Here is a 17,325-nt window from a genome sequence, read left to right as displayed (position 1 = left end):
TTTCGGTAAGATTTTGTAACGACCCTCCCGGATTTCTAAACATGTTTCTGTTAAGAATTTTTTAATGAAATTTGGAAATTAGCCAAAAGAGATGTCATTTTTAATAATTTTGAGTGTCCGAAATTCATTTGACCACTCGTTTTTTTGTTGTGTTAAAAAAAAGATTTCAAACTGATGAGTATTGAAAGTTTTGAAAAAAATTTTCTTCGGACACTCACTATCAAATAAAACAATCTTTTTACTATGTTTATTCGTTAAAAAGATGATTGGACAGTGTTTTCTCTAGTGGTACGACTACATAGCAATTTAAAAACATAATATCTGAAAAAATCGTTATGAATTTGAATCAAGACTTCTGTAATATTAGTGACCGTAGCACTCAGCAGCAGCAGCAGCAGCAGCAGCAGCGATAACATGGTGAAACAGACATTTGTTTTTGTTGTTTATTTTTATTCCAAATCGATTTTTTTTTTAATTGAAAATCTGGTTATAAAAAAAATTCTTACATGTTTAGTTAGAGCTATTTTGTTATCAACCATATAAATATTTTTGAAAATTGGGTAGTAGTAAATTTTAAAATATTTTAACAAACGAAAATGTGAAATATGATGTTTTGGTTTACGTGTACGAACGGTACACACACTTCTAATTTTCGTCCCTTAAAAAATGTTTTCAGTGAATTATTATCGAATGGAAACTAATCTACCCGATTATTAAAAAAAAAAAATAAATTAAAAAAAAATAATCACTATTTAAATATTTGTAGGAGGTGCTCAGTTAAAAAATAACAACGGTAGGAAAAGACATGAAATGTAATTAAAAATCAAAATAACATTAATTCAAAATTTTTAACAATTTGCCAGCTTTAGCAAAAAGTTGTTTATTTTTTTATATTTAAATAGAATTTAAATACTTGATATTTTTCCAAGCATCATGTTTTCTGTTAGAGGGACGTCACTTTTTTAAATAACATTTTTTTTGTCTGTTTGTCATAATTCTTGTAAAGTTTCACAATGGGTATCAAACACCCTCTTAAAAAAAAAACTCGCTTAATTCTATGTCTAATCCTAGGTACGAGTGGCAAGCCTCCTCCTAAAACCTTTAGCCTTAACAATAACGCTAAGTACAAGTGGCAGAGCTCCCCACTAAACAAACTTCCTCTGTGAGCTCATATAAACATTAAAAAAAAGCATAAAAAACGTTTAAAGAAAAGTGCACATGATTAATCCCCCCCCCCAATAAATCGGTCAACTGTCCTAAAATGCTAGGATCGTTTTGAAATGGTGAATTATTTTACATTTATGTGAAACCAACCCCCACTCTAAATTCTAAAATTGTTTTTGTTTTATTTCTATCAAGTCTTCAGGATGTTCACACATAATTTTCCTTAGCCCTATCATTAACCCAAAGTCAGAGTGGCAACCTCCCTACCTTCTCATAATTGCACAAAGACCCTCTTAAAACCATGCATAATCACCTTTTAGAAAACAAACAAACAAAAAAACACCCAGGATTTATCTATCATAGGAAAAAGGCGGGGGTAACTGCCCTAAAACGCTCGAATGATTCAAAATGAGAAATCATTTTACATTAAATTCTAAAATAATTTTTATCTTTTATTAAAGTTTTTCAAGTTGTTCACATGCAATTGTCTATAAAGGTAGAATCACATATTTTGGAGAGGTGGTCAGATGGGGGAGGGGTAACAGAAGGTATTAATCTACAATAATACCAAAGAAATATTGCAATATATTCATTTTTAACCAATCCTAGATTTCGATTTCAGTTTTTGGCACATAAAATGCATTACAACTAAACTTTGAGTTCTCTAACTTCTTTTCTTTTAATGCATACATGGCATTTTTAAGCAATCGCAGCATATTTATATGCATTTACTGCAGATTATTTGGAAACCATTCACTTCTGGAGATTTTCAATAGCATATTCAGATTCCTTGCACAAAAATACATTTATATGGCAAATTTCATTGCTTAGTCTTGTGCTTTAACAAAGATATAGCATTTTTACTGAAAAAGTAGTGCAAAAAATGTAACAAAACGCATATGGTCTTAAAGAGGGGAAAATATCCAAACACGCAGGGCATAAAAATAGTCATAACTTCCTTGATTTTAATTGGATTTTAAAAATTTAAAAAGATTCTTTCTTAGCTTATCAAGCTCTTTCTATATATACCAGTATTGAAATATTTTAAGCCATTTAAATTTTTTCATGTGTATTGCTACTCTAACAAAAATACCTCCCCTTTTCAAAAAGAAAACAAAAGTATATTCAAGATGGCGGAAGAGAACAGGACTACAATATAATCAATAGACAATTGGTTCTATGATAATTATATGAAATTTGCATAAATGAAAATATATTTAAGCATATTTTATAACCAGGCAATGCTGGGTGGCCTACTAGTTTATTATTAACTGATTTTTTTAACCTTATTCTAATCCATTCACATCTCAGATTGCAGATACTTTGCTGTGGAACTTACAGGGTATAATTTCATTGATTATTTAATCTTTTACTTCTATTGAAGATGCCTTTTAATTCACAAATGAATTTTTTTGTTATGCATATTTTTGTTAAATGTATGCTAATCAGTAATACATTTTTTGATTTTTAATCTCTGATGATAAAAAGTGCCTACCTTTAAAAATCTATGGGTTAAGGATTATTCTTTATTTTGATTCCTTGTTTGAATATTTGATGGATTATAAATACTAGCAGAACCCGTGAAAATTCCATAGTAGTTGAAAAATTTTAAATCACATAAATAAAATGAATCAAAAATTAAATAAAACAAATAACGACAAATTTAAAACAATTTTTTAGCAAATTCTTTTTTAATCTTTTAAAGTCAAAAAGAATTGATTTAAAAAGTTTAGATTTTTTTTCAATGAAAATTCAACACACAACACACGTATTCTTTTGTTTTTTTTCTGAATGATTTTTTATATAAATTATAAAGGAACAGATGTCAATTCACTTGCACATTTTTTTGGAATTTTAAAAAGAAACTATAAAAAAAAACAAAAAAACTTACAGTCTCCTCAACAAGATTTTTTTTTAAATAATAAAATAAAATAGCAAATTTGAAACCATAAACAGACAGCCATGTTTGTTTTTTTTTTAAATTTTTGGAGAGGAAATGGTTTTAATGATTTTTAACTGATAAAGAGCAACTATAAAGAGAGATAAATCGTTTCTCCTTAATTAATGTTTGTGATGATGATGTTTTTTTGTGACATTGGATGTACGGACAAGTAAATTAATATTTAGAAGATTGTAATTTATTCAATTTTTATTTTCATTGTCGATTTTCTTGTTTTATATTATTTTTCTAAAACAAAAAAGTATATTGGTATCTTATATATTGTTTTGTTTTCTCTCTTGCCGTTTTTTTTTCTCATAAGAATTTTTTTTTTCACCCCAAACAAGGCACATTGCCACTTTGGTGTATGGGGGCTACTATCAGGGGCAACAACTACTGGGGTACTATGTTGGGATTTGGGCAGCAAGATGTCGGTTCACATTACACTTGAACTTCTGCATGTCAGTGCAGTTGGGGAAGCAGGAATCTGGAATGGAATTCCAGAGTCTAGCGGTTCTGGGGAAGAAACTACTGGAGTAGAAAGATCTTTTACATCTAGGGATCTCTTCTGTGTGGGGGTGGATTTAGCTGCCTGTCGGGTTCGTTGAGGGTGTCTACGTCGTGGGGGCACAAGTGTCTGCAGTTTGCCAGAGCATTCACCATTAAAATACTTGTAGAATAGGCAGAGGGATGCAACGTTTCGTCGGTGGGACAGAGGCTGAAGCTTAGATGCCAGTTCAGGGCCTATCAGATTGGCGACTCTCTTTTGAACCCTGTCAAGGAGCGAGAGACTAGTAGCAGATACACCAGCCCAAATGTGACAGCAATACTCCATACATGGGCAAATAGTGGCCTTAAAGAGGTACAGGATACTTTCGGATGTTAGTAGTTTTCTAGCACGGTAGAGAGAGCCTACCTTCCTCACAGCGGCCCTGGCAATGCTTTCAATGTAATTGTTTCAACTCCTGTTTCCTGTGAACGTTAGGCCAAGCAGTTTAAAAAATGTACTCTCAGATAAAGGGTCACTGGCCATTGCTATTGGTGGCAGAGAAGGTTTCTTGTAATTATTGAAGTAAACCAGTTTGGTCTTGGCAGCATTGAATGTGACCATCCATTTTTGTCCCCATTCCACTACGGATTGGAGGTCATCCTCTAGTGTTTTTGCCATTTCTTTAGATATGTGTTCATTTGTTTTCCTGTCATGCCTGTTATAGAGTGTGGTGTCATCAGTATATATACCCATCTCAGAGGCAATTTTGTCGGGGAAGTCATTAATAAATATTAGGAACAATAGAGGTCCAAGGATAGACCCCTGGGGCACTGCCACATTTATATCATATTGTTTAGATGTATGACCGTTGAGGACAACCTGGATTTCTCTCTTATCTAAGAAGGATTTAATTATGTTAAGTATTCTACCAGTGATACCATATGGTCTAATTTTTCTGAAGAGACCCTCATGCCATACCCTGTCAAAAGCCTTAGATATATCTAGAGCAAAAGCAGTTTTCCAACAGCCCGGAAAGCAAGATTCATTAAGGCATTTGTTGTGTGTCAAGGTTTTTTATGATAGCATGCACCTGAGCAGGGGTGATTTTTAGATCGTCTAGCGTGGCATCTGTCCGCAAAGGAAAGTCAGGCAGGGGGTGGTTGGAAGGGTCCAGTGTGGAGTTTGAGGCAAACCGACTGACAAGCATGTTAGCCTTCTCAGTTGCAGAGCAAACAACCTCATGATTGTTGGATAGTGGGGGGATTGTTGATTGCCCATTATTTACTACACTGTTGTAGATTTTCCAGAAGTCACGAGTTCCTAATTTTTGTGCTTCGATGCGTTTTTTAGTGGTTTCAGTAAATTCTCTCTTAGCTATCGCTATTTCTTTCTTAACGTTACTTCTAGCTTCTATATACTTCTGTTTGTTTGAACTGGACTTATGTCGGTTAAATGTGTGGTGTGCATGCTGCCTTTGAGCAATGGCAGTTGCGCAAGTAGAAGTAAACCATTGGGGAGAGTGGGGCTTGCTATAAAGTTTCCGCATGGGAACATGTGCCTCAAATGAGACCACTGAATGGTTCAAAATGGTAGATAGAGTGTGATGTCATCAGCATATACCCATCTCAGAGGCAATTTTGTCGGGGAGGTCATTAATAAATATTAGGAACAATAGACGTCTCATTTGCGCACTGTTCAGCAGGAAGAGAAAATATATTTCCCAATGGGGCATCTCTGATAAGATCTCTGATGGCTTTCCAGCCAGCTTTTTTATAATATCTCGTTGTTTTGAGCACCGGCTCTTCAGTTTTGGTTCTAGAGTTTAGGGCGATTTCAACCATTATCACTGCATGATGAGCGTTCCCGAGTGGGCTGTCAGCATTTGTTATACAATCATCAGGAACTGTGGTCATAAACAGATCTAGAAGTGATGCGTGTTGTTCTTGCTTGTCAGAGAAATGGGTTGGAAACGTAACCATTTTTGATAGGGAGTGAGATATAGTGAAGCTATGTTGTTGTGCTGCCCGCTGCATCTGTGTAAGTAGAGAATCCAAGCCAGTTTTTGTGGTGGACATTAAAGTCACCAAATACATGTACTTGTGCGCTAGTGTCGAGGGAAAGTGCTGTGTCTATGCTGTCAGAGACTTTGTTTATTATGGTACAGTTCTGAATCGAGGGAGAGCGGTAGAGAAAATAAAAGTAGTTAATGTTACGTTGTATGTTTAGTTTTAAGCACATAAAGGCTTGATCGTCCGATTTTAAGTTTGTTTCTCTAGTCAAGGGGAGGGTGTTACTAATGTAGACTCCATGTCCGTGCATATGTCTGTCAGAGTCCTTACGGCAGAGTGGGAGATAGCCAGGCATGTTAAAGTAGTTAGAGGGGATGGAGGAATGTAGGTTAGTCTCACTTAGTGCTAAGATATTCGGGGTGTTTGTTAGGAGAAATGATTCAACATCATTTAAATTAGTTCTAATCCCACGGATGTTTGTAAATGCAAGCCTCAAGGGAGAAGGCAGGCTGGTTTTGTTTGAGTTTGGGCCTGGTTTTAGCGTAATTTTTTATTGTACTGTCATTTTTTTTTTTTAAGAGTTTCAGTTTAGGTAAGGGATGCTGAACAAGTGGTTATGCAGAATACCAGACATGCAACACAAGCAGACCATCAGTTGTCCTGCCATCTACTAGGATTGTGGCCTCGGGATAGCCCACCGGGGATGAGTGCAAGGTCCCTTTCCATGTATGACATGGCACTACAAATAACCTGATATTATACAACTGTTGATGGAGCAGCCGCTCTAAGCGCTACCAAAGAGTTAGGAATTCCTGTACTACCAGTCGGGAACAGCAGCCAGGAACTGTCTATCCGGTACCCTCAACCCATCAGACGATGGTCAACCCAATCTATTTGTACTGGCATTATGGCATTCAAGCACTCCCAAGTGCCCAGTTTAGGGGATGGGATGTGTCTGGAGCGGGGAAAACGGTGTTCATTTCCCTAGTCAGGAAACAAGATCGACTACTGAAGGTCTGTCAACTCCCTGTGATTTGACCTCTATGCCTAGCTAATAGGCAAAGAAGGAGTATGGAAGTCGTGCGATAGACAGTGCCTATCTACTCCTTAAGCAGTTTAGGTTTGCAGACCGGTAATTTGTTTGAGTCACCAACTCTAGGAAGGTTGTCATCCAAGACTGGAGAGGCCTTCCTCCCCTTAGGTTTAGCTTCAGAGTTTTCCTTCTCTTAGACAGATGACCTGGGGAGATCTACGGGTCCATCAGCACTGAGAGGGTTTTCCCCATGCCTGGGTCCTAATCCAGGTATTTCTGCACCCCTGCGTTGGTGGTTAATGTTAACGGGTTAGTTTAAAAGGGTTATATATCAACTGAAAAATTATACTCCTCAAAGTGATTACAGGGCATTGCTATTTCATTGTTTGTTACTGGAAGAGGGGCTGAGTAAGATTTCATGCAGTGGAAGCAGCTATATTTGCAAACAGGTCTGTTGGAAGGAGTTAACATGGTTTGTTTTATCCTTTAGGTTAAAAAAAAAAGTTTCCTTTTCTTATTTTTATGTTGGCTTAGGAATAGGATAATGCGTTGCAGAATGGTATTATATTACAAATTAACTAGAAAAAATTGTACAAACTCTGGATATTTAAGATAGCAGGAGGGTTAAGTTGTATATTCAATAGATACAAGTAACGTCATTGTTGATATGAAGTACATTACAGTACAGGTATAATTGGGAGTAAATTATAAGCTATGTCGTATACAGTATGTATAGTACAATAAATAGATATATGGTCATATTTCCAGTAGATGCGAATATATGGAGATTGTAGGTATTAAGTAGGTTACCATTTCTAATGAAGATATCATCAGCTTTCGTTTAAAAATCAGGAAGTTGTATTTTGCATTATAGAGTATCGGTTCAGTTTTTGTATTTAACATTGCTAAGCTAAGGAAGGGACAGTTATTGCTATGTTATATAGATAGTTGTATATTTAAGTACAGACTGTTGTTAGTGAGTATACACCTGGATGAGAATAAACTAATGCATGCCTAAGGGGTAGAAATGTACAGATGTTTAGTGATCATGACTTCCAGTCGGTCAGCATGCGAAGGTTAAGGGCTGAAAGCTAAAGACCTCCATCTAAGTCGGGTGTATTGTATGAGTGTTAGTGGCAACTTGGGGAGTAGAGCAGATTGTTAGTTTTCAGGAGAGGATGAAACTGACAGAATGCAGTTAGGATTAATTATAAGAGTTTTGAGTGCCAAGTAACATTTAGTTTGAGAAGAAAAATTTTTTTTTAACTTAACATGTAAATCAGACATGGGCAGTCGTCTTGGAGGCAAAGTACATATTGGATATACGTAACAATCCAGCAAGGGTGCCTGTACCATAATGAGAAAAAACTATTAGTATATAGCGTGTCGGATTAATTAAATGCAGTCAGTTTGGTCAAGCTCAAAGCATTGTGTATCTATTCAGTAATAGTCCTCGCGACGTAGCTAATGTCACTGTGTATTTTAGTTTCAAATATAATTGAAAGTAAGACTAACTATATTAGATGGTTTCATTGGCTAGCAAGGAAGCAAACATTTTCAATACAAGCAAGCTTATGATAATAGTAGATATTAAGTATATTACTTAAATAAAGTCCTAACTTCATCTACTGTAATAGAGAATAATTCCCGGCTATTTTGTTTTTTTTGAATTGTTGATTACAAACATTTCTTCATTTTCTACTCATTATGTAAACAGCTTTTGATTTATTTTTTTTTATTTAATTGCAGAAAGAACTATGTCACTTTGTGGTTCTTCTGAAGTCCTTATTGTTGGAGGTGTTGGCTGTAAGTATTTTTAAAAACATTTTTAACACAAGTAAAAACTGCCCCAATTAATAGTGTGCTGATGAAAAATTAAAAAAGTATAATAAAAGTATGCCTTATACTTTTTCAGAACTATAAAAATTATTAGAATTATAAATCTCTTTTGACAATAATTCACTAGTTTATTGATGTAAATTAGTTACAGTTTTATGATCATGTCCCATATAAGGATTACATATAGGTGCCCACGTAACAAAGTAAAAAAATAAAAATTAAGGAAAAGAAAAACAAGAGCTTCTCTGGGTTCGATATATTGTGTTGAACAAGAGGAAATGGAGAAACTCTTTCAAGGTCCATAAAATATGTAGATGGATGAAATACCGAGATCAACTTAGAAGTTGACATATCATCTTTGCAAGCCATGTTCTCTCTTGACATTTTGTCAGTAACTGTTGTCTCTCTTTTATCCGCATCAAAGAGTTTATCTGTCCAGTTTTTTGGTTTTTTTTGTGGTTCGTATGATCATAAAGTTTGAACTCCCATTGCTGTTGGGATCGTACACCCAAAATTCCGTCCAATCACTGCGGTGGTTTTGCCGAGAACTGTTTCTTTCAAAAAGGAAATGTCTTTTCCTTCCCTTTTCTCTTTCTCTCTCTTCTCTTCCTCTGTATTCTCCTTCTCTCTCTTTTTTTTCCTTTGTCAATTTTTGGCAGTAAGCATCCTAGAACCATTCGCTGGGACAATGTTGTTGTTGCATGCATACAACGACAACATTCTCCTGGCGAATCAGCACTATATATCAACATTTAATAAAAGAACATAAGTATCCCCCCCCCCCCTCCAATCTTAGAAAAATCGTCGACAACACAAAAATTATACAATATGAAAATAATCTTTAATACTCTAATTTTTAATCGACCTATATTTTTAATCGACTTCTCATCGACTTTATATATTTTAACTTAGCATCACCTAACGCGGTTTAATGTTTATTTTACTTTTCACTTTTTAATTTCCATTTTCGCTCTTTCTCACTTTTGTTTGATTAGGTTTATAATAAGGTTCATATGTATTGTAAATTCAGAATGCCATCTAAAAAAATGAAATATTTCATTTTTGTCTTTGGTTATTGTTAGTTCAATGTCTTTAAAGAAATTATATAACATTTGACTAATCCTTTCTAAATTTCTACTTCCAGAGTTAATGAAAAATAATGCTCCCTTATATTTGGTTCCTTTTTCCTTAACTCTTTTAGAATATAGAGGCCAACAAGATCAGGTACCAGTGCAAAGTCCGGAACACCCATCATAACATCAATGTTAAATTCTCTATTTTTTCTTGTCCAATATTTATTATATTTAATTAAGGTTCTTCTGGCTAAGTTTCATATGTCAATTTCCAATTTTGTAATGTTAGTTTCAGATTTAGCAAATTCTTACATTACAAAATTGGAAATTAACACAGTAAAATTAGCTAAAATTCAAAACGGCGTAATGTAAACATATTATAAAGATATTTACAGCTTCTCTTCCAATTTTTGGATTTTAATCATGTCAAAACGCACTTTAATTCCTTTTGATGGATTGATTGTTGCTATTTCTTCTGATGAGTTAAGGGCAAAATAGATTCACTGATTGGCTTCTTAAATAAGGATTGGTATATATTATAAGGAAATAAAGTATATTTCCACAGAAATATATATATATATATATATATATATATATATATATATATGAGTGATAATGCGTGTGAGGATAATTCTCAATCAATATACTCAACAAATTTTTGATCTACAGACTTGAAATTTGGTATATATGGTATTCAGACATACAGAAATTAAAGTGTAATGTGAGCAGACATCTTGCTGCTCAACTCTTTACATAGTGCCCCTATAGATTTTGGTCCCAAATAGTAATCCCTGACATCCAAGTCACACTGTGTCTTGTTTGAGGTAACATAACAGTGAAAAAGAAAGTTAATGTTGTAAGATAGATAATTGAAATATATTTCTATAATTAAGAAAATGGAAACAATTTTTCCTGTCTAGAAAAAAACATAAATAATACAAACATAGATACCACATATAAAATTTGATATGATCACACTTCCTGCCAATACCTGTTATAAGCTTTACAGATATTATCACTCGATTTTATTATTCAATATTGTAAATTCCTATAATAATTCAGAAAAATAGTCCTACTTTTAAAACGTTGGAGATGATTTCATCCTCTTTAAAGACCGAGTATTTTCTTACACTAGCTTCGTAATACCAGTCGCACAGTCAGTATTTATTTTTTATTCTGTACATTTAACATTTATCTATTACACCTGCAATGTATAAATAAGGAATGCTCCCTTATGTTGGCATTATTAAACTTCAGGCAATTTGATTAACTGCCCCAGACATAAACTGGATTGCTTGGATTCCTTTTTCAAACACCGCTCGACAACAAACAACATGGCGTCAGTCAATGTTCCATCTCAAATGAAACTAGAAAATACATTTTACTTTTATCTTTCAATATTTACATGCACTTACACACTGAACATATTGTATACTAGCAATCGGTGCCCGGCGTTGCCCAGGTGTTTTGAAGTGTATGCTGAGGAAAAAAAAGGTCAATTTTTTTAAACTTTGACCCCTATTATGACCTCTTAACATTTATTGTTTAGGGATCAAGTAAAGTTAATAAGTTAGATCCATGTCCAAGGAATCTATATATAAAATATCACGTGTTCAGACCTTAAATTGTAGGAGGAGTTTGGTAGAGTTCTCAAAGGTCTAGTTGTTGAATATTGACCACTTAATCGCCAAATTTCTGTCGAAAACCTATCACATCGATTTCCCAAATCTCAGTACCCTGTATATCAAATTTCGAATCTGTAGGCTTAAAATTGACAGAGTTTTAGCGTAGGGAAATGCACACAGACGCACAGACACACACAGACACTATCACTTATACATATATATAAACATGAACATCATATATATAAGGATAATAGTACGCCATATATATAACAAAATACCATTATTTACTGAAGTGAAAGGAAACCCCAGGGGAACTTTACCCAAAAATAAATCTATATTTTTTTGTGTGTATTGATAGTCTGGTACTTATACAGTTTAGTGACGACATTAAAAAATGGAAATATTGAAAAAAAATTTTATTGTACGTAACTGTTATAGACTGAAGTTCTCCGAAAAAAAATTCACTTCATTTGATCAAGTAGTTTTTTTTTACAGCGAAAAACAATGATTTATCACGGCTACGTCAACGTGGCCATTTTGGAAATGTTATTGCAGGCCCAGGAATTCCCCAAGGGCAGGTAACTGCCGCACATAGCAGAATACCTCCATTTTAGGCCAATCTAGCCCTTTCCCCCCCCCCACCAGAATGAGATTTTTTTTTTTTTTTTTGCGAAGACAGATGCCATGTTTGGAGTGTTTTTTGTTTTTTTTAATTTGTAACAGAAGTAAATAAACGAAGTTTCGAAGTTATCCATGCGTGTCCAACTGGGCATGTTTCGAAAATAATCTCGTATAAAAATTCTTCAATTCTTTGCATTCTTCAATTTCTTTGCATATTCAATAGTATTCTTATTTTAAAAAAAAAAATACGCAAAAAAATTCCAGATTTAAAAAAAAAAAAAACGTAAAAAAATTGCAGATGTGTTGTGCGCATCTCAATATGGCGAGAAAAAAAAAGGCTAGATTGCGAAATTTGGCATAAAATGGAGGTATTCTGCTAGGTACATTTCCAAAATGGCCACGTTGACGTCGTCGTGATAAATAATTGTTTTTCGCTGTAAGAACAAACTACTTGATCAAATGAAGTGAAATTTTTTCTCGGAGAACTTCAGTCTATAACAGTTATGTACAATAAAATGTTTGTTTCAATATTTCCATTTTTTAATGTCGTCACTAAACTGTATAAGTATCGGTAGTCTTATCAACACCCCTTTTTTCTATTTATTTAAAAAGAAAATACAACTTTATACAAATTCCCTATTAGTTTTTTTTTTCGGTTCTCTTATACGATGATCATCTTTATTTAACTATTACGTGTAATTATATTCATACAGATATTCTATATGATTTACATTTGCGTAATATTTGCGTAGAAATGAAGAAAATAAAATTTACTGTGTATTTATCGTGTTGCCATAACAACGTGACGTAGCCAAGGACGGTAGTGGACGTGAGTGTGTGTGCGTGTGTGCGCGTGTTTTCGTGCTGTATTGTTTGTAGTAGTAGTAGTACTAATAATTTGTCCAGCGTTTGCTTTCTGAATGGCGGACGTTGAGTCGGAGGTTCGATTTTTAGATTGTAAGTTAGTTTCGTATTTTTCTAATTTGTAAATGGCAAGTTAGGAAAAAATTAAACCCTTCCAAGATGGACAATAAATAAGACCAAAATATTTTATGGTAAAGTTAAGAGCGTAAGAACTATACTTTTTTAGGAGATGTGATTATTGGATTAACCAATCAGAAATCGTCTGTGGCACACACATCTCTGTTTTTATAGATATATAGATAGATAGATAGATATATTTATTAGAATTACTAGCAGGCCACACGGTACTGCCCGGTTGTAAAATACTGTTAAATATGATATTTTGATTAATGCAGATTTCATATTTATTATTATATTATATTGGACCCAATATATAGTAATGATTTAAAAAGTTTAAAAAAAATTACTTGTGTGCCACCACCGAGAATAGAAACCAAAACGTTTAGCTTACGATTTACTTTTTCCTTTGACGTTAATGCCTGAGCTATGAAAACATGTTTGCTGCAAGGCTAAAAATTAAAACATGAACCAATAGCTATTATGCTATGCATAGATATTCGTAATGCCGTTTTCGATCTTCACCTGGCGAATTTCATTTTTAAAATTTTCACATTTGCATTGATTTTCCCCGGCTAAAACCCAAATATAAAGTTTTGCATGGGTTTGAATACCTTATATATCAAGTTTTATTCTGTAGACCAAAAACTGACAGGAGTTTGGTAGGCAAAACTTTTAAACAAATATATATAGTAATGATTTAAAAATAAAAAAAAATGTTTGGTGACTTTAATGTCCACCACAAAAACTGGCTTGGATTCTCTACTCACACAGATGCAGCGGGCAGCACAACCCATAGCTTCGCTATATCTCACTCCCTATCACAAATTGTTACGTTTCCAACCCGTTTCCCTGACCAGGAAGAACAACACGCATCACTTCTAGATCTGTTTTTGACCACAGTTCCCGATGACTGCATAGCGAAGGCCCACAGCCCACTCGGGAACGCTGATCATGCAGTGATAATGGTTGAAATCGCCCTAAACTCTAGTCCCAAAACTGAAGAGCCAGTGCTCAAAACAACGAGATATTATAATAAGGCTGACTGGGAAGCCATCAGGGAACTAATTAGAGATGCTCCATGGAAAAATATTTTCTCTCTCCCTGCTGAACAGTGTGCAAACGAGACCACTGACTGGTTCAAAACTGCAATCGAAGCGCATGTTCCCATGCGGAAATTTTATAGTAAGCCCCACTCTCCCCAATGGTTTACGTCGACTTGTGCAACTGCCATTACTCAAAAGCAGCATGCATACCGTAGGTTTAACCGACATAAGTCCAGTTCAAACAGACTGAAGTATATAGAAGCTAGAAATAACGTTAAGAAAGAAATAGCGACAGCTAAGAGAGAATTTACGGAAACCACTAAAAAGCGCATCGAAGCACAAAAACTAGGAACTCGAGACTTCTGGAAAATCTACAACAGTGTAGTAAATAATGGGCAATCAACAATTCCCCCACTAACCAACAATCACGAGGTTGTCTCCTCAGCAACCGACAAGGCTAACATGTTTGCCAGTCGGTTTGCCTCAAACTCCACACTGGACCCTTCCAACCACCCCCTACCTGACTTTCCTATGCGGACAGACGGCACACTAGAGGATCTGAAAACCACCCCTGCTCAGGTGCATGCTATCATAAAAAACCTTGACACCTCAAAAGCATGTGGACCCGATCTTATCCCAGCTGTGCTATTAAAAAAGTGCTCAGCCGAAGTAGCTCCAGTTCTCTCCAAACTCTACAACAAATGTCTTAATGAAGCTTGCTTTCCGGGCTGTTGGAAAACTGCTTCTGTTGTACCAGTATTCAAGAATTCTGGCGAAAGGACAGACCCATCAAATTATCGCCCCATTAGCCTCCTCCCACTTTTTGCCAAAATATTTGAGACCATAATTAACCATGCTCTAGTCCATCATCTTACAGATGCTAAACTACTGACTGACAAACAATATGGATTTAGACAAGCCTGTTCCACAGCAGACATCCTCACCGTGATCTCTGAACGTATATACCAATCACTGGACAAAGCGGGGGAAGGCAGAGCGGTAGCTCTAGATATATCTAAGGCTTTTGACAGGGTATGGCATGAGGGTCTCCTCAGGAAGATTAGATCTTACGGTATCACTGGTAGAATACTTAACATAATTAAATCCTTCTTAGATAAGAGAAAAATCCAGGTAGTCCTCGACGGTCGCACATCTAAACAATATGATATAAATGCGGGAGTGCCCCAGGGTTCTATCCTTGGACCTCTATTGTTCCTGATATTCATAAATGACCTCCCCGACAACATTGCCTCTGAGATGGGTATATATGCTGATGACACTACACTCTATGGCAGACACGACAGGAAGACGAATGAACACATTTCTAAAGAAATGGCAGAAACACTAGAGGAAGACCTCCAATCTGTAGTGGAATGGGGACAAAAGTGGTTGGTCGCGTTCAATGCTGCCAAGACTAAACTAGTTTCATTCAATAATTACAAGAAACCCTCTCTACCACCAATAGCAATGGCCAACGACCCTTTATCTGAGAGTCCATCTTTCAAACTCCTTGGCCTAACGTTCACAGGAAACATGAGTTGGAACAATTACATTGAAGGCATTGCCAGGGCCGCTGCAAGAAAGGTAGGCTCTCTCTACCGTGCTAGAAAACTACTAACACCCGAAAGTATCCTGTACCTCTATAAGGCCACCATTCGCCCATGTATGGAGTATTGCTGCCACATCTGGGCTGGTGCATCTGCTACTAGTCTCTCGCTCCTTGACAAGGTTCAAAAGAGAGTCGCAAATCTGATAGGCCCTGAACTGGCATCTAAGCTTCAGCCTCTGTCCCATCGACGAAATGTTGCATCCCTCTGCCTGTTCTACAAGTATTTTAGTGGTGAATGCTCTGATGAACTGCAATCACTTGTGCCCCCACGACGCGAGCACCCTCGACAAACCCGACAGGCTACTAGATCCCACCCCCACACTGTAGAGGTCCCTAGATGTAAAAGATCTTTTTACTCCAATAGTTTCTTCCCCAGAACCGCAAGACTCTGGAATTCCATTCCAGGTCCCTGCTTCCCCAACAGTACTGACGTGCAGAAGTTCAAGTGTAACGTGAACCAACACCTTGCTGCCCAAATCCCTACATAGTACCCCAGTAGTTGTTGCCCCTGATAGTAGCCCCCTACACCAAAGTGGCAATTTGCCTTGTTTGGGGTGAAAATGTAATAAAAAAAAAAAAAAAAAAAAAAAAAAATGACTTGTGCGCCACCACCGAGAATCGAAACCAAAACATTTAGTTTACAATTTACTTTTTCTTTTGACATTAATGTTTGAGCTATGAATACATATTTGCTGCAAGGCTAAAAATTTAAACATGAACCAATAGCTATTATATTACACATGCATATTTGTAATGCTGTCATTCAACCATCACCCGGCAAATTTCATTCTTTTAATGCTCATACTTTTGCACCGATTTTCCTTGGCTAAAACCCAAAGATAAAGTTTTGCATGGATTCAAACACTTTATATATTAAGTTTCATGTCTGTAGACCAAAAACTGACAGAGGAGTTTGGTAGGCAAAATTTTAAAAACAAATATATATACGCATACATAAATATATATAGAAAGAGGTTTGTGTTGACTATAACCTTTTTACGCAAGTATAAATCTGCATGAATATAATTACACGTAATAATTAACTAAAGATGATCATCCCATAAGAAAACTGAAAAAATTAATAGGGAATTAATTAAAATGAATGTTTAAAAGAATATGCAAATTAGTTAGATCTTTTGCAGATGAATGCAATTCCACGGACCATATATAACAAAGTTGTGTTTTCTTTTTAAATAAATAGAAAAAAGGGTTTTTAATATGAATATCAATACACAAAAAAACAAATTTATAGGAGTATAGATAGATAGATAATGATTCACATATACATTAAGTAATCTTAGAGAATGCAGTAATTTGAAAACAAAAATTTAGGATGCTAAAAGCATGCACAGCACAAAATTTAAAATAGTACTTTTTGTTTGTTTTGAAAATGGCAAGGTTCATACTTATATTTTCATTTATATAAACAAAATATTAGGTTTTATTCACTTTAAAAGTTATTTATTCTAATATGGACCGGTCTTTTAAAAATTTATTCGCTACTTTCACCTAACAAATTACTAAAAGCACATATTGCAAACATTGACGTTTTATCTTAAGGTGAATAAGAAGTTTTAATTTTTTAATTTAAATACAGGACAGAGAAGATGCTGTATACATTTGTTTTACAGAATGAAGTCATTTGAAAACGATAATTTAGAATGCTGAAAGGGTACACAAAAAGTAGAAAAAACAACTTTTTTTTACTTTAAAATTACCAAATTTTGTACTTATATTTTCATCTATAATAAATAATTACGTTTCATTTGTTTTACAAGTTATTTTTGCAGAATACAGACCAGTCTTTTAAAATTTTTGTTGTATACTTTCACCTAACAATAAAAAAAATGTAATTTATTTTCATTATTTCTATTATTATTTTTTTCTATTGCCAGT

At 34.9% G+C, this 17,325-nt stretch overlaps 1 protein-coding gene across 5 annotated transcripts in view; it reads left to right on the top strand.

Moving 5' to 3' along the window:
• LOC145277509 (putative tRNA N6-adenosine threonylcarbamoyltransferase) overlaps positions 1-17,325 on the top strand; it is an 82,972-nt gene that overhangs the window by 48,287 nt on the left and 17,360 nt on the right. For all 5 annotated transcript variants that reach the window (XM_080128930.1, XM_080128931.1, XM_080128929.1 and 2 more), the window contains exon 10: positions 8,385-8,441. In XM_080128930.1, coding sequence (XP_079985056.1) covers positions 8,385-8,441 — 57 coding nt within the window. The remainder of the gene's footprint in view (positions 1-8,384; positions 8,442-17,325) is intronic.

Source organism: Euprymna scolopes, chromosome 6, assembly GCF_053919585.1.
Source record: "Euprymna scolopes isolate OS-2025 chromosome 6, ASM5391958v1, whole genome shotgun sequence".
In the NCBI taxonomy this organism is placed as follows: Eukaryota; Metazoa; Mollusca; class Cephalopoda; order Sepiida; family Sepiolidae; genus Euprymna; species Euprymna scolopes.
Note: the sequence above shows the minus strand (reverse complement) of the source record. Positions and strands in the feature narration are given on the sequence as shown.